Source organism: Pocillopora damicornis, chromosome 8, assembly GCF_964200805.1.
Source record: "Pocillopora damicornis chromosome 8, jaPocDami1.2, whole genome shotgun sequence".
Classification (NCBI taxonomy): Eukaryota; Metazoa; Cnidaria; class Anthozoa; order Scleractinia; family Pocilloporidae; genus Pocillopora; species Pocillopora damicornis.
The window spans coordinates 15,135,961-15,163,629 of NC_142677.1; the positions used below are offsets into that span (position 1 = coordinate 15,135,961).

General features: G+C 39.0%; 2 protein-coding genes and 1 pseudogene across 5 annotated transcripts; 2 read left to right on the forward strand and 1 right to left on the reverse strand.

Moving 5' to 3' along the window:
- Positions 1–10,098: 10,098 nt before the first annotated feature.
- LOC113676463 (kappa-type opioid receptor) lies at positions 10,099–12,618 on the forward strand. 4 transcript variants are annotated; one of them, XM_027193123.2, is made up of 3 exons: positions 10,099–10,481; positions 10,826–11,776; positions 12,048–12,618. In XM_027193123.2, the coding sequence occupies exons 2-3, from the start codon at positions 10,929–10,931 to the stop codon at positions 12,196–12,198; spliced, it is 999 nt and encodes a 332-aa protein (XP_027048924.2). In that variant the 5' UTR covers positions 10,099–10,481; positions 10,826–10,928; the 3' UTR covers positions 12,199–12,618. The 4 variants fall into 4 exon arrangements, with proteins under 4 accessions (XP_027048924.2, XP_089069907.1, XP_089069909.1 ...); XM_089213781.1 differs by having other exon boundaries at positions 10,129–10,364; XM_089213783.1 differs by having other exon boundaries at positions 10,134–10,364; positions 10,826–11,479.
- Positions 12,619–18,128: 5,510 nt separating this feature from the next.
- Positions 18,129–22,425, forward strand: LOC149041587 (kappa-type opioid receptor-like). The gene is made up of 2 exons (XM_089213784.1): positions 18,129–19,104; positions 21,477–22,425. Exons 1-2 carry the CDS (start codon positions 18,257–18,259, stop codon positions 21,547–21,549), a joined length of 921 nt encoding a protein of 306 aa, XP_089069910.1. The 5' UTR covers positions 18,129–18,256; the 3' UTR covers positions 21,550–22,425.
- Positions 22,426–24,257: 1,832 nt separating this feature from the next.
- LOC149041588 (uncharacterized) lies at positions 24,258–26,615 on the reverse strand (annotated as a pseudogene).
- Positions 26,616–27,669: the final 1,054 nt, after the last annotated feature.

The window sequence follows — 27,669 nt, forward strand, 5'->3', positions numbered from 1 at the left end:
TGGACGTGTGTCTACAAATCATCACCTGGCAAGCAGAAGGCTAAACGAAAGCGACGACGCACTTAGTATGAAGGAGTGGAATGTCATGGGAACAGAAACGAACACACTACATATTCTTAACATAGATCTCGCTATAGAAAACAAACACAAACTCAACAAACTAAACATTCTGTAACAGGAGTTTTTTGGTTCTAATCTTGACCCTCGTTTAAAATGTTTTCTGATTTATGGATACATTTGTTTGACAACGGTTTTAAGCTACAGCTAGTTAAATATTTAAAATTTCAAATGACACGTACCATCCATGTTTAGAAATTCCGTGTTTGAGTTAAAAACCTGTCCTTCTTGATCACAAAAAGCCCCTTTCAAAGAGAAAAAATTTCTCTCGTACAAAGGACGAAGGCTCTGCTCAGAAATTAAGAAATTCTATTGACCCATATTGGTAAATTCTTTGGGGGTAAAAATGTATAATCCGAAAACAAACACATCGTTATCTCTCTCAAACGAACTTCTGTTGGCTACTGAGAAAACCCGAATAGCGACCGAATAATGCGAAAAGTCGCGAACAGTGACGAATAGTGGCGAATAGTGGTGATTGGTAAAAATAAATGAATTGATAATGAAATAAAAATATTCATTGTCCTGTTTTGTAGATTTATTGGATTCAAATGTGTATACATACTGATTGTTTGACAAAAAAGGCATAGGGTAACATATAAATTGTGTTTCAAACATGTATGCTATAATTCTGAAATAAATAAAACAGAGGTACAACTTATCTGATTCGCAAACAAACGAGTTAATCACCGACACCGGGATTCCTCGCGACTCCCCAAGATTTGTTTTCCAATTTGCCTGGGCCGCTACCAATCACTTCTTGCCCAAAAACCAACGAAACCTGCGAAGTAGAACTATGGTGGCTACTGTTGTTTGCCGATATTTTCCGTCGGCAAAACGTAGAAGTCAGTAAATGTGACCGATTCTTCCCGGGAAATTTTATTATCTGGAGCTTGGATAAGTCAAGAGAGTTTCATTGACAGCTGGATTACACTCCATGATGTGAAACCACTTATAAAACCATCGCGCTTTTTCCTCGCTTTTTTTGGCACAAGGAAAACGTGAGGCAACTGAAATATGATTCATACTAACCTGTGAGTATCATTTAGCACTGGCACAAGTCGAGTAAACAGGCACACGCATGACTTCACAGAGGAGGATCGAAAACAGGAGTTGGCGATCTTTTCTATAACAATTATAGTCAAGCGTTTAGGTGCCAGTTTCGCATTCACATGACAAAAAGTTAAAGTACTAATGGTCTGCCTCCCCCCCCCCCCCCGATAAAATGGTCCAAAAAAATAGTCCAAAAAATGCTCCAAGAAATGCTCCAAAAAATAGTCTAAGGGTCCAATGATCTAGTCCATATGACTATTCGGTTACTATTCGGATTTTATCACTGGCCACTTCTGTTGCAAAGCTAGACACCGTACCCCTTTCGACACCAAATTTAAAGAAATGGTTCTCAACAGTACAATTCTTCTCTCAATTGCTGCAACATACAAAGATAGATGAGGTAAATACTTTCCACCCATCATTAGGGGTGGAAAGCTTGTGCACTTCGGGACCTTAGAGATTTATAGGAACGCATTAGTAATTTAACAAAATTCTTCTATATGTTCGCAAAAAATCCTAAAAAAATATAGGATGTCGATTATAATCCTTCGCTTTATTTAGCAGTGCACTCATGCCTTGCTGCAACGTTTTTTATTTCCTTTGATGAAAAATGCATTACTCGAAACAGTGGCTGCCTTGGAATGAAAAGTTACATTCTCAATGCATAAAAATTGTAAAATTTATCTTTAGAGCTCCTAGGTATTGTTCTGCTTTTTCGACTCAGTCTGTTGTTTTGCATTCCCGGCCTCTTTAAACTATTTAGACTTAATTTTTCTTAGCAACAGTTTAATGTAACAAGTATGCTCCTACAGTGTAAGTATCATATCCATTGTTAAAGGAGGACGTGTTTGCATTTGTTGGTTAGAAAAATCCGCTTTCATTAGCTAAGTACTTTCTCCCTAAACAAACCGCAAAAACTCTTCGGATAAAAACAAAAATAAACTAAAACACAATAAAATCCTATTAACCTGTACTAACAGATCCCTTCTTCAAATCGTTTCATTTAAATGTAAGAACCAAGAATGGCCTTGATTTTGCCGCACAAGTGTCGACGCGTAAATCTCCTGTTTTTGCTAGTAAACGGCTTAAGTGCCAAAAGAAACATCTTGCAATCTCTCAAGTGAAAACTCAATGTCATTTATCGAAACATCTTTCACTCCCATCTGATGAAATAGTTGAAGACACAGGTTAGCTGTCTGCTCGGTCGTCTCTTTCGCTGCCAGCAACGGTAGACCGATAACTTTGATGTTAAATTGGTAGCTGTACATTTCGAAGCCATCAATTGACTGCGAGATTCTATCGCAAGCATCTGAAATTACATTTAGCCTTGAGCTTAAACGCTTCAGTTCTTTCGATGCGTACTTTTTAAACGCTTCAAAATCATCGCATTTAGCTGAAACAAACTCAACTGATCGTTCTTTGCCCACAGTGTCGCCACCATGTTCGATGCCAGCATCATGATTGATTTCTTCACGTCGATGTCCAATTTCCTCAGTCAATTTATCCAGTTGCTTCTTGAGATCTTCAATTTCATTCCTTAACTGATGATTTTCTTTTTTTAGTTGGTTTTCTTTACCAGTCATAATTAGGGAAACTTAATAGAATAAAATAACACAGAGCGAGAAATATGCGTCCGCTCAGCTCAGCGTCCGCTCAAGGAACCTGGACGCTTCTTTCAAGAGAACTAAAGAAGGGAATGCTGTCCCACAAGCTTAAAACACCTCCCATACCAGAATCGAAGCCTATTGCTACAGTGCTGGAAAAAAAATTTGCACAAACCTTTAGTTGCTTTGGAACAGGCTCACGGTAGATATTCTCCTTCTCGGTCGACTGAGGTTGGCGATCGAGCTTGTGTCGTACAGTCTGTAGTTCGGTCTTCACCTCAGCCACTTCTTTACAAGCGTTTTCCAGTTTCACGCTCAAACTGTCTAGTTTGGCATTTTGCCGCTTTACTATATCCCCCAGTTCTTTGATTGTGTCGAACAACTGTCGAATTTCTCAGTTTGAGAACACCAGGTTCTCCCGATTTCTAATAGAACCGTCTCGTTGAGGCTCTGGATAGGATGGAACTGCGCTTGATCGGGCGCCGGTTGATGAGCTTGAGCCGTATGGTCGTCGACTCAAAGTGGTACTAGTAATACCACTCCGACGTAATGCTTTGTTGAGTGTCCCTTTCCTGTTTTACAATGGCATGTACGCTCGCACGAGAGGTACTTTTATGTACTTTCTCACACGAGATGAAACAGAGAAATATCTGACGTGTTATACGTGCTGAGGTGAGAAAGGATCTTCCAGTAAACTGTCATCACCAGAGGTACTCTCATGGGCAGATGAATCTGATACTTTGCTTCTGTGGATACTGCCAACAAGAAAAGCAAAGCTATTAAGATCGTCCTTCCTTTCCCATAGGTTCTTTTCAAGAACTAAAATGGAGCAAAGCATAAACAAAAATAATGTGAATCCTTCTTGGTGCATACTGACCTGGTAATCTTACTCTGCGGAGGGTCATCGGCCTTGGGTGACGTCGTCAAGTCAAGAACCTTGCGATAAATACAAAATACAATTTGCTACTTCGGTATAAATTTCACACCTTCCAAAGTATTGCATATAAAGGTTGTAATTTGTTGTCACAAAATGGTACAAATCTACCTTCGATTGTTTCTTGACGTTTGAAGGATCGTCACATGATTATGTTTGGTTCCTTTCTTTCCTGCAAGCGATAAAGGAAACCACATCTAAATATCTGCCTGATGATAAAATAAGTCAACAAAATCACTCCACACTTCCTCACTTCAAAAAACAAGGAAACACACCAAAAAAAACGGGCTAAACTTTGTGCGAAGTTAAAAGGAATTCTATGCCGGATTATGTATTTTCCAACCAGACACTTCCTTATTCTATGTTACTCGCGAGATTCAAAATTTGCCTCAGAGCGCAAACGCTTCGGGGGGGGGGGGGGGGGGGGGACTCCCGCATAAAAATGACGGGGATGCTTTGTAATCACTGTCATTACTCCAGGCCTGCTACGCAGGCTATACCCTTAGAGGTACCACGATTATTCTAATGACGGTCATTTTAGATTTAGCACCTAAAAGGTATCAATTTCCAACTTTTGAACCCTAAAAAGTACGACGAGCACTCTCGTCATTTCTATATGGGAGCCCCCCTCCCCTGGGCGCAACGCGGCCAAGGATAAGAATCAAATAACTGAAACACAAGAAACGCCGTTTGCAATCGCGCGCTTCGCCCCTGCGTAGTACTATTACAAATACCTGTGTCTCCTCCACCGTTGCGATCGACGGTTCAGTTATAAGCCTTCTCTTTCAAACTGGTGCCCTATGAAAGTACTGATGGTTCTTTTTCAACTTTATTTTTTAGTTCCATTAGGACATCTTCAGCGCTTGGGCGAAGAAAAGTGTCGAAAGCTGTGCATTTGTGACACAGTTTGTCAAGCTGGCCCCACTCTTAATCGTCGCTGTTGATATTTTTTGGACGATTGAGGTTTGGATTTGTTGGCTCATTTGTCATCTCTTTAAGCAACTTTTCAAATTTGGAAGCAAGGTCTGGAGCTTTTTCAGGGCTTGAATTTAGTTCCATTTCATGGTGAAACTCGACGTCAGGATTGATTATTCTGAAAAACGTCATTCCCAGTGCCCAGATATCTATCGCCTTTAAGTCGTCCATTGTTGCGTATTCAATTTCCCTTCGAGTATTATCTCTGGAGCCATGTAGAGCTTTGTACCACGCTCAATGTTCATTGTCTTCGCATGAATGATGACGCTGTTTGGAGTAAAGTTGACCGTCTCTCACCGGAGTCAGTTAGTTTGCAAACTACTGGACAGTCGGCAAAGACACTTGGCAGTTGATCCGCACTGATATCTTTTTTACAGTGGTTCCGGTTGCTGACTAACACGTTTCTTGGTTTTAGGTCACGATGCACGATATCATTTGAGTGAAGAAAACAGAGACCTTTCGCGACGTCCTTTGCAGCCTTCGGAAAAACAAGCAAGAAATGCTCAAAGGCTTCAGTTTGGCCCTCGATGTGGCCAAGGGTGTTTAAAAACTTTAGCAAATTGGACATTTGATGGTTGAGGCCGAAGGGACTGAAATCGAAGCACTCGTAATCCATCATGATTGCCACTGGCTTTGAACAAACGCCGATAAATTGCGTAATGTTTGGATGGCAAATGCTCTCAAGCATTTTTGCCTCCTTTGCAATGTTCTTTAAGAGAGAATTTCCCTCTCCAAAAAATCGCTTAACAACCACAACTTACCTTTACCTTTCATCACCGATCCAAAGCTTCCCTTACCAATCTCGTCCTTATCTTATACGTCACTCCTCGTAAAACTGGGCAGGTCCTCTAAGTAACCTTTTTGAAAGTGATTTAAGCTGAAGAAGTGGGATTTTAAAGGCCATACGACCACGTGGAGATCAATGCGGACTTGTACTCACGTGTGAATATGCAAATTAAATTGAATCTACACATGGCTTGTTCTTAACTGTAATAGAAGAACTCATTTCGCAAGATTTGCACCATCTAGGTGTTGGCGGTAACACCTTTTCGAACTTGATCAAAAATATTTTCCAGGTGCTTTCTGTCAGTTTAAAATATTCACAGCTAACTAGCCAAGGAAAGCAACAAAATTAGCGCGAGGTTAATATTCTGCTTACAGATAACAACAACTTAATAAAGAATTGACTACTTAAGTAAGACAGAAGTTTTTATGCATGTAAATATTTTTATGTCTTTTTCTTTTATATATTTTCTACACTCCACATTTTCCACACCTCCACAAGATCAAAGTCTAATGTACATGCAATTATTGTAGTTAAATTTCACGTGTCCATCAATCAACAAATTACTGTACAAACAAAACAAGTATCGAGTTTCAAAAGGTAACGAAATTGTTCTAGCGTGGGGGTCTCCATGTTTCCGACAATATTCTTGCTAAGAGTTAGATGCAGATCCATATAAATTATTTACCTTCCTGTTAAGTGCCTTCTGTCTGGGTACTTTCCCATACCTCAGGATATCGTTATTTTCAAACGTAGACTGCTGATATATGTAAAAAAAAAAAACCTAAACGAGTTTATTACTATACCTGATTTTTTTCGAATGAGGTCTCATTCTAAGAGCTACGGCAGGTAACAGTCAATTAATTGAACTCTTGATTTATTGTGATGCGTCAACGTTCAAACACATGAGTAGATAAAGAAGTACTTGGACAGTACTAATGCAAGTCTTCACATGTGCTCTCTGTGAATTCTCTGTTTATACCTCTCGTAAGCCGTGTATTTTTAATCCCGCGCTAGACCTGCTATGAACTTGTACACATGCAACACCCAAGACACATTAGGCTCATGTGTGCAAGGAAGGTCTTCATCCCCTCTATAAGTTCTACCTCTACAAGCAACTACAAGTGCCTTCACCTGCTCACACTTTGCAGCAACTATCTGCAACTGCCTTTCCTTTTCGAAAGTCAGTTTCCTTTGTTTGAGAGGTGGAACCCTGGTGTCCAAAATTGCAATGTAGACAATTGGCATGTTTTTCAATTCAAGATTTTCATTCGATTCATCTAAACAGAGCAATGGCATGTGTGTTCATTCTTGGCAACCCTGTAGCCAGATAGACGGGTTTCAAAGCCAGGATAATGTGTAAGGTGTTACTTTTTGTGCTTTGAATTGATTTGATCTTTTTAGCTTGGCCTAAACACGGTACGACGAAAGTGAAAATAATGTTTGATAATTGTATGATTTCCCCTTTATTTTGTTGTGGCAAATAATAAAAAGCTAGGTTGAACTGTAGCTTCTGTATCGGGTTGAGTGCCGGGTCGTGCCAAATCAGCCAATGCTCCTTCCGCTGAAAGCCTCTCAGCCTTTTTTTTTATTTCATCGTGTGTTCCCCTGCTATCATCACGGATCTTCTTTAGCTCTGCACGAATCTCATTTTCACCGAGCTCTTTCTAAAATGCATCTTCTTTTTTTGGAGGTCTTTCTGTTGTCTTGGAAGGGAATTTTTCTTGCTTGCAAGAGGCATTTCTATCCGGGTCTACTTGTCTCTTAGATACCCTTAAATGTGGCATGTCAGAATCCTACTAATGACTAATGATAGCAAAAAGTTCATGACGGTTTCGTGGCATGAACTCTCTTTAATTAGAAAGATAAAGGGCTGGGTGTTCTACTCAACAAGACAAGGTGTAGGCTTCTTTTGAAGACCACTTTCGGGGAACATATCTGGGTCATTTTTGAAAGTTTTCTTTGCATTTTACATGTTAAGGGGCATATCTTGCTTCTCCGATGCTTTATAATTTCCTTTTTGTGACCCTAGGTTCCTGATGAAAGTGCCTTTTGACATTTTCATTGAGTTCAGTCAGGGTTCCCTTCCTAGCCCTTCTGCAAAACTTACTTAAAGGGAAGGTACATTGTATTAGAGACTCGAATAAAAGACATGCATTGCAGCTTGTCAGCGAGTGATCTTTCTTCCCTTCTTTACTTGTTACTTTGTCCTCTTTCCAGTTCTTTGAAGGAAATGCTGTTAGGTATGCTTCTTTCTCTGCTTTGCTTCTCCAGGTTAAAAATTTTTAATCGATGGTTTTGTTTTGCCGGATAAAGTTCACTCGTCTCATGAGTATTCTTGAAAATGTTCATTGAAGTCATCAGTGGGAAGTCACGAATTTTAGGCTCCAGGGCCGGGTTGTTCAAAGCTGGGTTAAGATAACCCAGGATAAGTATGAATTTTTATTTCAGATCTGAAAGCTTTAAATGTCTAAAAAGAATTAGGAAAATTATCCCAAAACGGCTTTTGAACAGAGAAATATAGAAAGCTGGATTAAAATTAAATCCTGGGTTAGTGCTAATCGCCCTTCGAACAACAGGGCCCTGCAGGAGCGAGAAGACTGCAGTCTCCCTATTAAATTTTGAACAGTTCCTAGTACTATTTTTTAATGACGCAGACTTTTAGTTATTTTATATAAAGAGCACATAGCGGTTCACTGGTGTTCACAAGGAACCCTTTTTTTGAGAAAAAAGCCTTTACACTAAAAGCTATGGTTAGTTTTATTGCCATTTTCTTGTTATATATTAAAGTTGAAATAAGCTGCAGATTGGGAGATTTGCTGCTGCACTGCCTAATCTGTTGTTTAAAATACAGCTACTTGGACAGCTAATTTCACACGACGTTGTACATCCACGTTTTTTTTACTGCTCATCTATAATTGGCAACATCTCTTACGGAGATCTCCTATTTGTCATCTTACTTGTATGAGTTAGCTGCTCCCTTGACAATCTCGCTCAAAGCTGATCCTGCGGTTTTCATCGAATGACCTTTTCCAGTACCTTAGGACTTCTTTACTTCTCTAACTCTTCTCTGTAACTTGTTCAGACTTTGCATTTTACCTTACAAGAACAGAAAACCATATCTGATGATTCCTTTAATACAGACTGACACAAAAAAAAAGCTACACAATCGCAAGAATTATCTATCACCTTCAAGCGAGGAAAAATCGATGCCAGGGACCTCATTTTTCAACAAATTGAAGATTTTTCCATACTCAGTCTTCTTTTTGTCTCTATCTTTATATCTGTTTGACTCTATGCTCCAAAAGCTTTCTCGTAACCATAATTTCTGTAAATGGAGGGATGTAGCAAAATTAGTACAGCGAATACTTTTTACGGCCTTGTTTTTTGCCAAAATGAGACCTTTGGGCGCCCACAATTTATTTTTAAGTTTTCTTTGTTGACCCACACACATTGGCAAGTTTCGCCACTTGTCAAGCTTTTCCTCGACAAATTTCCTTTTTTTAAACTAGCATGAACAAGGACTCGGACTTTTCTGGGAAATACGACACCCCAATAACCTTAAGATTAAAATTAAGTGAGTTTAAAAAGTTTCCGAAACAATTAAAACGCATTACCTGATAACTGAGACACTTGCGGGCATGTCAAACTTCTGTGAAATAATGGTCAAGAAGCTATCTTCTAGAGACATCTTCGTACAATTAGTAGCCGTCCTGCACAAGTTGTCGAGGGCCCTTGATTAAGCATTCAGCGGAGCACAATAATGAAAATGCGAAACTGACTCTACAGAGTTTCATGCCCCGGTCCTCACCGTTCTATTCAATTTTTAGAGAAGGGTATTTTTTTTATTTTTGTTAGCTGTAATTTCTAAATTATTCTGGTAGGATTTCGCCTGAAAATGTGCCCATTTCAACGCTCCCGACTGAGGTGATCGTGGTAAAATTAATAACTATGTTTTTACTCTTATGTCTTTTGATGCGTATATGAATGGAAATATTACATATCATGCGGAGTTATTGAGAAGCCAAAACAGCGTCGGTTTTCTGCTTAAAACTGATTCAAAGGAAGATTAAGGTGATAATAATGCAAATTGATTAAACACTCTTCAAACCCAGGATTAACGAAGGGTTAAACTTAAACTCAAATTATGTGAGAAATGTCATGTATCTTTTCGTTGAACCGATAGGAACCTATAGTTTTCAGACGTGATACTCTGCATAATAGGCAGAGTCTTGTGGCGATTGTATTGAAGAAAAGCAATTTATTCAGCGAACAAGTACTAAAGCGGCTATGTAATTTAAATCTTAAATTATTTGTTCTTTAAAACACGACAGGAGCAAGCACGTTAGCAATTATTGCCGTTCATAATATATTTCATCTCGTCATTTTATTCTAGTTATGATTTTGGGTCATATCCTTTGTTATCGCTTTTGATTTACCAAAATAGTCTGCGTTCAGGAGGCAAGTTTTAAACAATCTCATCGCAGAAGGGAAACGCACCTTTATTTTAGAATTCCCAAATTTCAGCTGTCAAGTTAGCAGCTGCAAATTCGAGATCGCTAAAGTCTCTATAAATACAATAAAAATCCTATCAATCAAGTTGACACATGCAACTTCAAAATGATTTCCTCGGGTCATTTCCACGTTTCATTTGCATGTGCAATGTATTTTCGTAGAGCTATCTCAAAACATTTCAAATGCAGTTTACATCATCTCCCTTTTTCATTGTTGAATTTGTATCTCCACATGCAGTTGGATTTTAGATGTAACCTTTATGAATGGGAGCCGTGAATATTAATTGGACATGGTATAAAGAGTATTCGTTATTGTCCCAAACGCTTTGAAAGATAGATAAATTCAGGTGGCTTTTATTCGCAGTTGAACTTTCGTCAAGCAGGTACTAGAAAACGTACGTTTTAGTGTAACGTTTTTGTTAGGCTTCGTTCACAAAGGGTTAACAAGTTTTCGTTCGTCGTTCATCAGAAGCATCTCTACGGTGTAAATGGCTCATAAGGTTAGTATCGCGTCATCGAAGAAGGAAATTGTTGGCGGAAAGCGATAAGTTTAGATTAGGATACATTTTATGAAAAACGTTAATAGATTTGTAGGAAGTGTAAATACGGGTTTGCGTTTTTTCTTTTCAGAATCATTCAGTTCGAAAATTACTTCCTATATTTTGAAAGATGAAGCATCTACTGGGAATTTGGGCAACTTCACCATCCAATATGATTCAATGAAAAGTGATTGCTGTTATTTTTTTCGTTCTCAATCAGCCATACTTCGCAGGAAATTACCCTAAAAGACGTAGATTGACACTGTTAATTAAAGAGCTCATAAATCGTGCGTTATCTTTTTCAGCATTCAAAGCCACGAGCATAGACGTAAATGCTGGCATCTTCTTTCATCCAGCCGGATAGGCTATACATGTATTTGAGCTGTCTTGGGCGGATGCAAATGAGCCATGAATGAGACAGCGCGGAAGAGTTTTAGCTACGACACGCATAAAATCTTACACGTTTCCATGATTGCCATCGTTATGATTGGTTCTATAGTTGGGAACAGCATTATTTGCTTTCTTCTTGTCAGATTCAAGACTTTGAGAACAGTTCCCAATATCCTTATTGTAAACTTGGCTGTCATTGATATTTTAAATGCAGTGACCAACATGCCACTGATGATCATGTGGTACATATACCAAGTTCCGTATTTGAAAGGACGTGCAATCTCCTGGTTCATAGTGACATGGTACGTGCTTTTCATGTACCTCACCGTATTTAATCTGACGGTGCTTACAATGGACCGCTTCGGAGCCATTGTCCACGGAATTCATTATCACTCGTGGAAGACAATCAAAAAGGCAAAAACAGCAGTGTTTTTTGTGTGGATTTCTTCCGCTGCCTATACGTATGGAATGTTCACTTTGGGACTGGACATCGACCTTGGTGACGCCCCAGTGCTTCTGTACAGAATACATTATTTGAAGAAATTTGGAAGGCATTTTATCATTCCAGGGTATGTTGTACCTTTCACGATCATGGTAGTTATGGGGGTGACGATTTGGCGAACCGTGCATAACCATAGCAGACGCATTTCGGCGTACTCTTCTACGGGAAAACAGACCAAAAATGACGTGAAGACAGCAAAAACGATCGGCTTGACTGTAGTTGCTTTTTTCTGCATGGGTGTATTACCGATGTTGCTACACAACATATCTAAAGTTCACGGTTCATGGCCTCATTTCCTCGCTTTCTTTCTCAATCATCTAAACAGTATGGCAAATCCGATCATTTACTCTCTGAAGACTCCTCGGTAAATATTCATGTTGTGATTATTCTTGTTACCATTTCATTTGCAATACAAAAAAAAGTAACAGCACTTTGACATTGACTTTGTCTCTTGATCTTTCATTTTACAATAACAATAGGATGTTGTTTCTTTTTATCGTTGGTGGCCATATCAAATATAAATTTAGTAGAGGCTTGAATGACTGAATCTACAAATCAAGTTTGTTTCACCGCATATTTTTTTAGAACTTTCTGTTAAATACAGGCAAGAAGTAAACACGTCCTTTTTTCCACAGGTTTCGTAAGGCGTTTATTCTGTTCTTGAAGGAACCTTTGGGCAAGTCCCAGCCAAAGATGGCTTCCAAGAATCGGATGGATCTCAATTCCACAACGAGGAATTTATCTTCGAAAGTGGATATGTTTCACACCCAGATCTCATCTGTTTAAATCTTGATGATAAATTCTCTTTGCGTATCACTTTTGTTCCATTGTACAGCAGTAATAGTTTGAAAACGTCAACTCGACGTTTATTGAATATGTAACAAGAATTGGGTTGAGATTGTTATTAGGATACAGTTCACCAGCGTGGACATTGGAAAAACCCATATTTGACGAAATTCATCGTTTACATTTATTTTTGATCCATAATCTAAAGATTTCCCTAAGGTTACCTAAGCCATGAAAAGCAAAGTAACATTTATCTTTTACACAGAGTTTCTACAAACATTCTCCACAACGAGGAATTTATCTTCGAAAGTGGATATGTTTCACACCCAGATCTCATCTGTTAAAATCTTGATGATAAATTCTCTTTGCGTAGTTTAAAAACGTCAACTCGACGTTTACTGAATATGTACGTTCAAAGTCGCTTAGCGAAGTTTATTTCTTTTGTGGTTTTATTTCATATGCACAGATACTAATCTTCACAAGTTGTCTCCCCGGCCTGCGGGAAGACAACTTTAGTTGTGAAGATCGAGTGAAACTCTTTCCTTTTTTACGGGTGTAAGTGCCCCTAAGGCACGGGTTTATCCCTTGTTTTGATTTAGTAATCGTTTAATTAATAATCTGTAAAAGTCACACTAGGTGCCTCGTCACGCGTTCCGTAAGTGGTATCGCATTTCCAAACAGAACGGATCTATTGTGCAATTCAATAATTCGATCGATTTCGCAAGCACTCGTGGTTTAATAGAAAGAAATTGTCTGTCGTTTTTATCGAAGGAAGGAAAGGTCTTTTTTGTGTCAACTCTCGCCAGATCCAGCAACAATGTAAGTTTAATTTACCTCGAGTGTTTCTATAGCTAATTTCTTGTCCCTAATTTTGTGAATCAATTATTTTTAGCTTCACGGTCAAATACGACATTTAATAAAGGAGGCGTTCCATGAAAGAAATTGGGGCGATATTTGTTGTGTCGATCAGTGAGATTCGTACGGTCCAGCTAGCGGCGATCAAGCGTCGCTATAACGGGTTTTACTTAAGATGCACAGACGTAAAGGATAAACAGGATTGTTTAACGAGTTCATGTCGTGAGTTGCTGGGCATCTTGAAAGTCTTGGTGAATGCTGTAGTCATGGTCGGATCTATAGTAGGAAAAGGAATAACATGCCTCCTACTTATCAGATTCAGAACTTTAAGAACAGTTCCTAACATCCTCATCCTCATATATATAAAGTATATATTTATTTCTCTTTTACACAGAATTTCTACGAGGGCGTATAAGTTGAGGTTATGAAATATTTCCTTGAAGTAGCATCTTTTTCCTTCTGCTACCGTTATTAATATTAATTCCCGCTGGTGGCAATTTTCATTTTCAGGCTTTATTTACACATGCCTAGAATAATCATTAACTGTCTTCCGCTGTCAACCTCTCAAAAAAATCTAGTAACTTCTTTGCCTTTCATCCTGCACTTCGTATCACTTGAAGATTTCAAAACATGAAGCTGTCTGTGAACCACGCAGATGTCCTTACGTTTTGGAATCTATCCATTGAAGAAAAATAAAGCCACTTCTAAAAGAAAATTAAAACTGTGTAACCGCTCTGTCATTAAGTTTCTTCCTCTAGAGTAAAAATTCACATGATCATATAATTTGAGGTGGAAGACCTTGTACAAGAACATTTGTACTGGACATGTTAAGGTTGCAGCTGTCTAGTGTTTCGTTCAAGTGTAGGAATAAAGTTGAAATATGAAGTAAGTAAAGTAATTTTTTTTACATCTTAAATTTTCTCAGCGTTAACTAGCAATATGTTTTCAGACATGATTAGGGGATGTTACAATAGAGAACTTAAGCAGAGAAATACTCTAGACGCAGATGGCATGATGCAAATTGACAAAGGCCGCTTTGACAAAGCCACCTTGACGCAACATTCTAAACCAAATTGTGCTAATCATAGTTAGCATCAGGAGCGAGTAGTTTTAACTTTCTATTGACGTCCGCCTAATATGACGTTGTTTTAAACTTTACCCGAGGCCAACTTCTCAATGTTATCTTTACCATCCCGAATTTTCGATTGCGCAGCACAGGGAACGCTAAAGAGCAGGAATTCAGAATAATGTAACGGCAAGGTAAAATATATATTGTATTCACTGAAAAATATTTTACAGAAAGAAGTCCTTATTATTTTTCCTTATTTAATACGTTTCTTTGAAGAAAGAACGAGAGCAGTTGAGACTGTGGTATGTTGTGCACAAAACACCTGCAATGAAAAATAATTCCATGTAAGCCAAGAAGTAAAAAATTAACATTTTAAAGTGCATTTTTTACAACAGTTTTTCCTTTGTTTAGTCACAAACTTTTTTTTTAAGAGAACTGTTCTATGAATTGTTTCGCTCTTTGGGAATTCGAGATAAGTTGGAAGCAAAAACCCAACCTAATGACAACCTTTGAAAAGCGACGGAGTTGGATGTTTGACAGAAATACACCTCATAAGACGTCTTTCAAGGGCCTACCGTACATGAATCATTCATCATATAAGAAATTCATCATGTAAGAAATTCGAAGAAAAAACCAGAAGGCCCTTTGACAAAGTAATTTCACAAATGAATTCAGGATACGCAAATTATTGGTTCAACGGGAAACGAATCCAAATGAATTTTCAATGCGAACAGCGTACCTCTGGAGCCATATCAGGTAATTTTAGTTCAATCATGGTCAGATATCTCATCGAGAATGAAGTGTTTAACTCTTTTTGGCGAGAAAAAAAAATTGCCTGCCCTTCAAGACATTTACATCTAATGTACTAAATGTATTTTTTACAAGCCGATATTAGGAAGAAAAAAAAAAGCAGAAACAAACTAAGCAAGGAAACGAAAAAGGTGATCGCCCACATTTGGCTCTCAAGGACTTCTTTTATGAACTGTCCATATTGACTTAGGTCATTAAGTGGAAGAAGAAATTCGTCAGCCATTCTCAACAAGTTCAAGTCTAGTCATGGCACATCACTTAATGAATTAAGAGGAAAAATTCAGCACGTTCGTGTAAAATTGGATATATGATGATACATAGAGAATAATTCATAATACACAGGCGCGCGTAGATATGGAATTTCTCTTCGAGCGTTTAACTCGAGAGTTCATGAGTAAGCACCGCGAACGAGTGAGATGTCGGGTTGAACACGAGAAGAGAAATTCCATATCTACAAGCAACCATGTATTATTTTGTTTATCATATAAACACAATAGCCCTCTACCGACAAAGAAAGCCGACCTCATTGATGAATGAAAATAATTGAATCGATAATCCCCGAATAACAATCGTAAAGTGCGTTGGTGGTATCTCTTAAGATGTAAAAATGCGTTGAATTGTGATTCAAAATCATGTCTGCGTTGAATCATGATTACAAAAACATGTATTATTGTGTCTATCATAGAAACACAATAGCCCTTTATTGAGAAGGAAAGCTGACTTCGTTAATGAATGAAAATAAATTAATCGACAATCCCCGAATAACAATCGTGTTTTGTTTTCACTAAATCTTAAGATCGAAAAATGCGTTGAATCGTGATTACAAAAACAACAATGGTCGTAATTCTCGATTCACAAAATTATTATTTACTGACTTTGTCCGTAAGAAGTCTTTCAGGTAAACGGCCAAAATCGGTCACTGGCAAATCTTTCAGTTGTCGATTTTCATTGGCTAGAAATGCCAACACCAAAGCCACTGAATAGGTAACTTTCGGTTTTTATTTTCCTATCTTGGTTTTCTTCACCTTCTAGGAGAGTTTGAACCTCACTGTCTGTCAGCGATAAGGATTTTTTGGTGTTTTAGCCGCCATAATCCAAGAGAGTTCCGACAAACTACCTTGTACTGAGAATCGTAAAGGCTTTGCCGTTCATTCATCAACCTGACCGAGTGACACAAAGGCGAGTGACGTTTTGTATAACACCGCGGTTTACGTGATAAACTTCTTTTTTTGAGGAGAATTTCTCTGTTTCGTCATGTTGTAAGCATGTTGTTCAAAACAAAGAGATGCGCTCTTCTGACAGTTACAGTTCAGCGAGATTGCTTTAGCGGGAGTTCAGTACTCCATAATTTAGTTCTGGAAGGCGGGTTAGAATACATTTACCTGTTATACTTTTACAAGCAAACAATTAAAACCGTCTAGTCATAAATACAATTGTTTTTAGGTCGTTAGCAAGATTTCAATTTTACCGAAGCTGCGGCGAAAGTAAATTTAATTTCTACACCTGATGATCATGCCTAACAGAGCTACCGTATTATTAATTTTATTATTAAAAAAATAGATATTCTGTAAACAATTAGTTGGGAAGAGAAACTGGAATGCTACTTTGTGTATTAAACGTAATAGGTTCTGCGTTATATTAGGGACCTTAAGCATCGACAACGAAATGCACGACGACGAGGTTCGCAACCCAAGGAGGATTGGGTCGAGGGTTTCGTTCTCGGCGGGAAAAACGAAAGTTAAGCAGTGTGTTGTTTTGAGGCGACGACGAGTTTTGGTTCTCTGACGAGTTGCTCTTGTTATGGCTTTCAAAAACGTCCGAAATCTGCTTCTAATTAATCACAACGATGGCTTTTTCGATGATGATGAATTTGTTCTGTACGACCTCTATGCATCGAAAAAACTCGACTTTCCGTACGATTCGTACGCACCTTTTGACCTGAAAGAGCTTGATGAGTCTGAGAGTTTCGCAGAGTTTCGTTTTGGAAAACTAGATATTCGAATTCTGAAGGAAGTTTTGCAAATCCCAAACACGATTACCTGCAGTCAGCGCTCTGTTTGTGATGAGAAGGTCTTTGCATGCTGCTAAAGCGGCTTTCATACCCATGCAGATATAGAGGCATGATCCATAGGTTCGCTAAATCTGTTCCAGTTCTTAGCATGATCATCAATCACACTATTGACTATGTGTATAATGTTCATGGGAACAGAGCACTAAGCTGGAATCATGAGGTCCTCAGCCCTGTCAACCTGCAGACTTACGTTGATGCTCTGACAGCCAGGGGAGCCCCACTGCCCAATTGTTTTGGATTTATTGACGGTACCGTTAGGCCTATATCAAGACCTAGAGAACATCAGCGACTTCTTTACAATGGCTATAAAAGGGTTCATGCCCTGAAATTTCAAAGCATTGCTTTGCCAAATGGCTTGATCGGAAATCTATGTGGCCCAGTTGGTAAGTTACAAAACAGTACAGGCCACCAGCTTTAAAGCAGGGATATGACCAGCTTTTTAAGCGATGGCAGACCTGATAAATGCATGGCACCAAATGTTAATTTTTGTAGGCCTTGTACGTAGTTAAAAAAGGGGAAAAGATTCGGAAAAACTGAAATATTCTGCAGGGCTATAGGACAGCTATGCGCTTGCCTGGGGTGGCAAGAGATACAGAAAATCTTACAGTTCTTTTAAAATGGTTCTTGCTCAGCTGTATAAATGTGGCCGGCCATGGTTTCGGATGCTTCTGAAAGAAAAGTCATTTTAGTTTGTTAAAAATCGCTAAACTGTTGAACATTTGACTTCCGCTGGTCCGCAAACAATACATCTAGCAATCATTACATCAAAAGGTGGAAATGGATGATTATCAGCATGTAAAAGTTTAGTTGTTTACTTACGTTTTCACCAGAACGTAAAACCTGCTCAGATTCAGTCGTCGACGAAGGCTGGACGACGTTTTGACAACATCGCACATGCGCAGAACGCTCGCGTGGGAAAATTTTACTTTCGCCCGTCGTCCTCGTGCCATTTCGTTGACGATGCTTAAGGTCCCTATTCTTAAAGGTTGACAACACTTCGTGTCTTCCTTTAGCCCGCTTCCCGTTTCTCAAGCTTATAATTGTGAGCAAACGTTACAATTGAAGGTCGAAAACTAAAAATGTCTGAAATGAGCACTGATTTTCTCGTTCCTTGGTCTTAGGAAGCATCAAATCAGAAAGAAAAAATCCCGAAAGTAATCAAGGGAACCTCAGATGTGAAGATAGAAGGAGAGGTTATCATCATTTGCAGTTTATGGTTGGCGGGGTTTGACCTGCACGAACAGTCTTAAACGATGAATGAAACTTTTCAGTTACATTCATGTCGTGATTCGCAAAGAATCTCAAATATCTTCATGATTGCTGTAGTCATGATTGGATCTATAGTTGGAAACGGCACAATTTGCCTCTTACTTATCAGATTTAAAACTTTGAGAACAGTGCCCAACATCCTCATCGCCAACTTAGCTGCTGTTAACATTCTCAATGCACTGACCAACATGCCTCTTTTCATCTTGTGGTACATTTGTAAAGTGCCCTTCCTTAAGGGTCGTTTAATCTCCTGGATTCTGGTCACATGGTATGTATTGTTTGTATACCTTACCGTGTTCAACCTCACGGCACAGGCGATGGACCGTTTTGGGGCCATTGTGCACGGCTTACATTACTATGCGTGGAAAACAAAGAAAAAGGCCAAGGTAGCGGTACTTTTTGTATGGCTTCTCGCGGCCTTATACACATATGGTATGTTTACACTTGGATTGGATATTGATTTAGGCGACGCTCCAGTGCTGGTATACAGGATGACCTACTTGAAAATTTTCGGGAGACACTTCATCATCCCTGGAATTTTGGTTCCATTCTTTTTAATGCTAATATTAGGAGTGGCCATTTGTGTTAAGGTGCGTGATCATAGAAAGCGTTTTTCGACTTTCTTCTCCGCAAAAATTCGAATCGGAAACGACGTAAAGACCGCGAGGACAATTGGTTTAACAGTGTTGGCGTATTTCTGTATGAATGTGATACCAATGTTATTACACAACCTAATGAGACGCCGCGGTAGCTGGACTCACTTCCTCGCGTTCTTCCTCATGAAACTAAACAGCATGGTGAATCCTATCATTTATGCCTTGAAGACTCCAAGGTAAGTTCAGTCTGTGAGGTATGGGGTTAAAAGTTGGCTTTAGGAATTTTAGGAAGACATGTAATTCTTATCCTAACAGAGACTCATGCAAGGTTAAATCTTTTCGTCAAACTGTGTACCAGCATTGACGAATCCTGTTTTGGCATAAGCGGAGGAAGACAGCTCTATTCTAAACTGTCCTTTCTTTTTCTAAATTTGTGGCTGCACTAGGTGTTCAAAATAAAAGTCGGACCACTTTTATCAAAGGTATACAACAAATTCATAAATGGCGCCCTCTCGAAACGGCCTGGTTTTGAATACAAGAAAACTAGGTCCGAAAGGCCACTCAACGAAAGGGAAACTTTATTTGATTATCGAGTTCCTTTTTACGGTAATTCAAACCCAAAATATTGGCCTTCTTTAGTTTATTATCGTTTATGGTAGAAAATCCAGGAGACTATAGGAAAGTCTTGGAATTTTGAAACTTCGTAACTAGTCTTTTCTTGTGAATAACAACTCAGAAATGCCAACACATTGCTGTGTTCCTCTGTGTACGAAGAAGGGATGTCGAGTCGAAGTAACTGATGCCAATATTTCTTACTTCCGATTTCCAACCGAAGAAAACCTGAGAAAACAGTGGATTCACCCGATAAGAAGGGGTTTGGGGAAGAATTTCTCTGTATTAAATTCAACCAAGATTTTCTCAAGGCATTTTATGGCTGAAGATTTCAAGACTACTCTAACGCATGTGGCGTCTTTAAAAGCGGGAGTAGTGCCTTCAATTTCTGCGTGGAAACGAATTTCTCCACGAAAACGACCTCCACCTACTCCTCGTTTGACAAATAGGATAGAAATTTTGATTTAGAAGCTACAGGAAGAAAGTATAGAAAGTGTATGAACTTTTATCGTAAATATGTAAATATTGTTTCAATTGGACATAAACATCTTTTCGAGTGAACTGCACTTTGTGTCTATCAAGCGAGGGATGATCTAATCTGTTTCATAATTTATATGCATGCACAGAGATGTTGATGAGATTGGTGATGCTAATTTCTGTTATCTTAGGGCCATCTTGTTTTAGTCACTATCACTGTCCATTGCTATGTAATTATAGGATCTTGCATATTACACAACATGGCACACACACACACACACACAACACACTTGATTTACAATGCCAAACTGGCATAGTAAGAGGAATTACTCCTTCAAAAATTAAAAAGTTCTTTACCTTTAGGGAATACCCAGGGGAAGTATGTCTTCAATGGTGAAACTCTTGTCAGCCATTATAGAGTCCCCTGTAGAAAAACGGAGGTTTAGAAAACCACTGCGCCCAACCATTTCCTGTCTGATATGCTGCCTATGTACAACTGTCCAATAAACGTGAAGGACCCCCTGGGTGAAATTCCTTCCTGGTCCCTTCAAAGTGGTTTGATGCTCACAAGAACTAAACAGTTCACTTTTTAAAAGAAGACTACTTGGCATAGTTTGAGTTAAGAAAATGAATTTGATCCATGTGATAAAAATTCGACTGACAGTCGACTGAGAAATATGAAATAAGTTGGCTAAATGTTGTTCAGCAAAACCTTGTCTGGGTCTACAGATTGTGAGAAAAAACTCATATAATGGTTGTAAAAATCTTGGCCTTCCCTGTTTCCCTAATTTCTCACATCACTATTAGACTTGAAAGTCTCTTTACCAGGTAACCAATAATTGATATTTTCTCCATTAGAACAAGGGTCCAGGATTTCAAATAAAGCCATCATCGTTTGGAAGTTTGGAAAAACAGTGTAAAATATTAGAAGTGAAGAGTCTGTTTTGATATTTTCAAGTGAAAACAACAGAGTTTTCATTTTTCTTCCAGCAACGAAACCTCTTCCTCCAATTTCTTGTTATTGGTTAACAATTCAGCAATCTGGTCTTCTAGTTCATAAATTTTGGTATCTTTTACGGATTGACGCTTGGTGAAATAAGAGTCCGGTTCTGTCACCAAAGATTCTAAATCAATTGCTGTTGTTGTCGATGAAGCTGAAGATATCGCACTTGGAATTACGATAGAAGTTCCTGCAGTTTCCAGACTTTCTTCCTGTAGCTTCTCAATCAAAATGTCTTTCCTATTTGTCTAGCGAGGAGTAGGCGGAGGTCGTTTTCGTGGAGGACTTCGTTTCCACGCAGAAATTGAAGGCCCTACTCCTGGTTTAAAGAGTGGTCTTGAAATCTTCAGCCTTAAAAAGCTTTAAGCAAATCTTGATTTAATCTGATAAAGAGAAATTCTTCCCCTTGTTCCTGCTTTTTTCGTGTAGCATATCCTTCAACTTCTAAACTGATAACGTACAGTAGTAGGAGCTTATAATCCAACGATGGAAACAGTTTGTTCACTTGTATGTCAACAGGTTCCGCAGAGCTCTGGCACTCTTACTGAAAGAACCACATGGCCAATCAGAACCCAATATGAACTCAATATGAACTCGACAGCTGGTTGGAACTTAGCCCCGTTCACAAGAGTATACTGGAAAAACTTAGAAACAATCAGTAGAGTCGTTTGTCTAACTATTTAATCACTTGGCTCACTTTTGTAGTATTTACAGATGTGCAAGAGCTACTCTACTCACATGGAAAAGGAAGCTTAATTTTTATGGATTTTATGCTAGTATAGGAAATAATTTGATTAGTCTTTGCTACGTGATAATCAGAAAAAGTCAGTCAAGTCCTGTAGCTAAGATGGTTCGAGACGGACGAATGTGACATCGAGGAAACAAAACTTTAAATTTCAATGTGGAGAATTTTCCAACCCTCGTAATGTTTTGCTGAAAGCTGAAACATGCCGGTACCCTCCAAATGTTTTTTCATCAACGTTGACCGGGGAGGGGGGGAGGGGAGAAAACTGCTTCCACAATTGTGATAAGGATTTTAGCTGTTCGTCTTCTTTGCAAAGAAGCAATTAGTTTTACTGTTACATTGAAATAAAAGAGAGACAGCAAGTTTAATTAAAATTGATAATGAGTAATAGCAATAACAATAATGGCACATCGCAACCAACCCAAAATGTTTTTAATAAAGTTCCCTAAAGGATAAGGAATGAGAAGATACGAAACATTGCTTGCGACCTAACCTACATAAGAATAATTCAGCCACATAAAACTAGCCACTAGCAGTTTAATTTTACGCATACATGTAAGCTAGCTGCGGGTGTATTAAAAGGTTAACTACTCTATATTTGAATATAGAGCGAATATTAAACGAGAGATAATTCTAGACATGAGCAATTTAATGAACAAGGATAAAATCTAAAACATTGTGGAGGTAAGTTCCTCTTTAATAAAATCTCATTTTGATGCCGTACAGAGAGAGGATCTCTCGTTTCATGGACTGCCGTCAAATTCTAAAAGTCTTCTCCCTTGTTTGAATCACGGAAATGAAAAGAGATCGCGATCTTTCAAAGACAATCGCCATATCAAAATCTCCAGCGAACACTTTACTTTGGATGATTTTAGTAATAAACACTCCAATAAAAAAAGATCGAAGGCCAATGCAGTTCCTTCGATGTTTCCGTGGAATAAAGAGAAACAGAAGAAGGTTCAACCGGTGAAGAGGTCTGCTTTAGAAAAGCTGGATCAAGGGAGAGCCAAAGAAGAAGCAACGGATACGGTAGTAATGGTAGTATCTTTATTTACACTCGATAAAAAATCTTCATTAAAAACAATAGCGTCCAGATCTATCTATTTACAAAATTAAATTGGTTAAAACTATCAAAATACTGTTTTACAAGATTGCCGAGTGGAATCCCAGTGACTCAAATACACAGTTAATTCGCTTTTTAAATTCACCTATTGATCTGATTTCTCTGACGTTCTTAGGTAATGACTTCACATAAGAGACCCGCGGTAACTAAAACTGCGTTTTAAGCAATTAATACGCGGCCTTGGCTGCGTCAGTTTACAAAAAGAGTTGCGCAAATCATAGTTTGTGCTTCGCTCGTTAAATAGGTCCCGCAAGTTCATTGGAGCTAATTCGTTTGGGGGTTTAAACATCATTATCGTCTTTTGTTTCTTTGTCCTTATTTCTAGTCTGTCCCAATTAAGTATCTCGAGAAGCAGGTTTTTGCTTGTATCGTAATCGGCCTTTAAAATTGCTCTGGCTTCTCGGTTCTGTAATTTTTGTAGTTAATTGCTCAATTGACTACATAACATGTCCCAAACGAAAGTACAGTCATCAAATTGAGGTTGGATCTGGGTGTTGTTAACTGGTATGGCAGTAGATTCGGAGGTTAGAGGCCTGATACGTCTAAAAAAAACCTATTGCGGAAGATACCTTTCTACAAATTTCGTCAACATGCTAATTAAATCCCAAAGTTATTACACGAAGTCATATCAAAACTTGTCGGTGTTAAAATTCTTAAAAATGCGAGTTTCAACAGAGCAGTGCGAATCAACACGTTCAGAGCGCGTTTTTATCGTCATGAACACAAATGAATGATTGCTAATACCAAGATGAACCAAGACCAATCAATGTTCGTGATATTAGTGTAATCCTGGTTGGTTCAGAAATCATTTGACACAATCCGTAAATATCAAATATGTTCGTTAAATGCGACGAAGTATGGTTGTTTGACCGATCATGCAACATGTCACAATTCAGGCCTCCGAGCAGGTAGAAATCCTTGCGTTCTAAATCAATTTTATCTACCGGGTTTTCAAATCGATTAACAATTTCTTTTTGGGAACCTGGCGGTCTATACCATGCATATGCTTATTTAAAAAGGCCTGGAATGCGGTCTGGTGATTTCGATAACAAAACTTTCAAGTTGGTCATCTTTGAAGTCCTCCCACACACAGTTGTTCGGGAGCGATAACGAAAACCTCCTAAATGCGACTAAACTGGAAAACACAAGCGATAACGAAAATCTCCCAATGCGACTAAATGCCGCCAAAAAACTGCCACTAATTGCGACTTAAATTGCGGCTAAAAACTGCGACTAAAACTACGACAACACACACGCGAGAAATCGTAAGCGTAACTTGCTTACGACTGATTAACGTTAAATGTCTCAGCGCGCGCGCTAATCGCACGACGCGCCAGTCCGGTACTTTCTTCTTAACAACGATAATTTATGTTTTGTAAATAAACACATGCACTGCTATTACATCTCCTGTTCACGGTGCGGTCTTCTTCTAGCGACGTCAAATACCGTTAGATTTATTTCTGAATCACTAATGTAACTATCAGGCTCGGTCTCATTGATCGCTAATACATCGAATTTTGAACTACTCATAAATATCTTAAGGTCGTCAATATGGGCGAGTAAACTATTTATAATAAGTGATGCCATAACAAAACAACGACCAAATGCATTAAATTCCGGTTTCGATGGTTTACCCTTATTGCCGCAGGACTCCCTGGAAGGCATACACTCATTAGATTCCCACTCGGCAATATTCTAATCTCCTCTTAGATACTCAATAAAGTTTGACGCCAGACGAGCAGTTCCTCTGGTGTTCAAGAGGAGACCACTCTATTCAGGTCGTGATCGACAGAGATATTTGAATGGTCGACATATCCCCAGAAATTCTGGTTGCAGAATTTTCCTAGTATCTTGTCTACACTAGATACTTTAAGGCCTGATTCTCGTTGTCAGATCTTGAAACAAGGTCTGATGTCGTCAGTTCAGCTGAAGATTCTTCGTTTATCATGTGGGTTAAATTAACAATTTCCTCACCACAATGACGCAAGGAAGTCGCTAAAGGTCAAAGACTGTTGGTGCCAACATGGATTACAATTTCGTCCGGGTTTTCCCGTGATATAGATTTAATATGGTCTCTCATGTCCTGCATAGAACAACCTGGAAATAAAGAAATTTTTACTTTAGCAGTACCGGATATTTTACCCCCTTGTAGATTCTTCAAGATGGAGTCTTCTAATATGAAAACTTCTCTTTGCTTGCGTTGTGTAGTCCTGGCTCCATCATCTGTATTTGTATCTGTTCGTGCAGTATCTGGTTGGCTTGCTGGCGAAGTTTTCGCTTGCGAACGTCTCCTATTAACCTTTGTGTCTGTCGTAGGCAGATTCCTTAGCTCACCGGTCTTCTTTTTTCCAACCAAAATAGAATCATCTTAGGGCTCCGTAACGACACGGTTGTTATGAGGTTGTGTGACCGATGGGTTTTTATAGAATTATTTGGAAACTATTTGGAGTGATAGTTTGAGTGAATCTCTTTCCTCTCGAGTAGCTATTAATTCCTTCTGTGGCTCGAGGCAGCGAACTGTGATGGCATGTAACTCATGCTGTAAGGCTTGGTTATCTTTCTTTGTAGCAGCAAGTCTTGCAAGGTATTCGAGGTATTTGTACTTTGCGAACAGTGCATGCAGCTCCAAATTTTTGTGATTTAGGCTCGCAATTCTTTAATTTCGCTCAGAACGTCAGGAGGATTACATATAAGGAGGATTATATCTGTAGCAAATTGGATGACCAACTAAGAATTCCCTGTTTACATAAACGTTCTGTATACCACCTTATTTCTAGATGTACAACTCCAAAGAAAGAGGAGAAGTTGTGGAGTTACAGTCATGGCGAATTCATGAGTTACAATTTGTGTTGCCTGATCTAGAGAGAAAAATACTGATTTACTGGGATATTACTACAAGAAAATCCAGTGTCGTTGACACAGAGAAACTATTTGAGGGTGGTACTTATGATCAAGATGAAATCGGTGGAGATAAAGACCTGGACAACACAACTGTTACACGTCCTTCTACCCATAAAAGTCAATGGGGGATGGATTCCCTCTTGTTCTGATGAAACTGAGAATGGGCTTATCAACTATCGACCTTGCAGAAAGCTTTTGTGTCACAGAGAGCACAGTAGAAAACATATTCCTTACCTGGATTAACTATTCGTATGTGACACCTGGAAGTATCAAGATATAGCCCCAAGCGACTTAATTTTGAAATAATTAACCTAGAGTGTTCATGGAATAGTATCCAAATAACACTGTGATCATTGACGCTACAGAACTAAACATTCAAGTTCCTAGTGCTCTTCAGAAACACAGTGAGACTTACAGCACATCCAAATCTCACACTACCTTAAACTGCCTCCTTGGTGTTGATGCTAAAGGGGAAATTATATTTATCTATCTCTCAGCTTTTTGAGGGTCCTATTAGTGATAAACAAATTGTGGAAAGATCTGAATTCTTAGAAATTCTAGGACAGAAACTAATTGCTGGATGAAGTAAAAAGGGGGAACCATAATTGCAGACAAGTGGTTTGATATACACAATGACTTGAAAAAACTTGATCTGAAACTAAATATTCCTCCCTAAATTTCGCAAATTTCACTCCATAACTCCTGTAACTATGTGTGGTAGCATTAGTCAAATATGGTCAGTTGCATGTCTTCTCTCTTATTTCCAGAACCCATTGCTTGCTGTGGTGTTATCGGGCCATAAAAAAAAAACAGATAAGTACAGTAACACAACGCTTTAATCAGGCAACTATAAAACATTACCGGGTCGACCACGAGGTGTCTCCCCCATGCCCTAAAGGCTACTGGGAAATAACATTACGTAACCAATTACACCGCTTCTCCCCTCGAGTAAGAAATAAACTACATCCTAGATAATCAATGGTCACATAATCGATGCCCACATAAAATCAGCTCAAAAGTCATAAACTGAAAAATATTTGTATCAACTGGTCAAAGTTCTGAAACGTCATAACACAAGATGAACGCTTAGGTTCACAGTCATAAGTTTTTGAAACGCTCCGGGGGTCTTACTTCACGACCACTCTGGGTGGTCCTCCTTGGGGTTACAGGCATTGAGGTAGCTGTAGCTAGGGCAGTTGGCGCAGGGCTCCTAGCAGTCTGAGCATCAGGTGAAGACGAGCTAAGTGTGGTGCAGGTATCTGTATTAGGTGCTTCAGGGAGACCACTAAGATGGCGTCTGTTTCTCCTCAGTTGCCCTTTGGGAGTTTCAGCTGTGTAAGAACGTGGGGGGCCAGCCTTTTCTACCAGAGTACCTTCAACTTTTTTGTCAGCAACCAAACGCGTCCACCGGGGAGGAGATCCAGGAGGATCTTTGCAGAATGACGCCTGTCAAAGTCTCTCCTCTGTCTTCCTTTTAGAGAAGCGTCTTTCTCTCTAAACTGCTCAAGGTATGGCCAAGAGGGTTTCAGATTATTTGGTGAGGTGAGGATTCTAGTGCGGATCTTCCTTCCCATTAGCAGTTCTGCCGGACTTAGGCCGCTTTCGAGGGGTGTGGCACGATAAGCCATCAGTGCTTTGTAAGGGTCGAAGGTATCGGGTATCGGGGGCTAGAAAGGATGTCATAGTCTTCGGCAAATTTGGATAATGAGGTTGATGAAAATTGAGGCCCATTGTCGGAGATGAGTTCTTTAGGGATACCATGTCTTGCCAACATAGACTGGAGGTGTGCTGTCACACCCGGCGAAGTAGTATTTGAAAGTTTCGCCACCTCTAGGTAACGAGAAAAATAGTCTATGAAAAGCAGGTAGGATGACTTTTTAACTCGAATAGGTCAGCTTACAGCATTTTTTAATGCCATGGTGAGCATCCTGTAACCTGTCTAG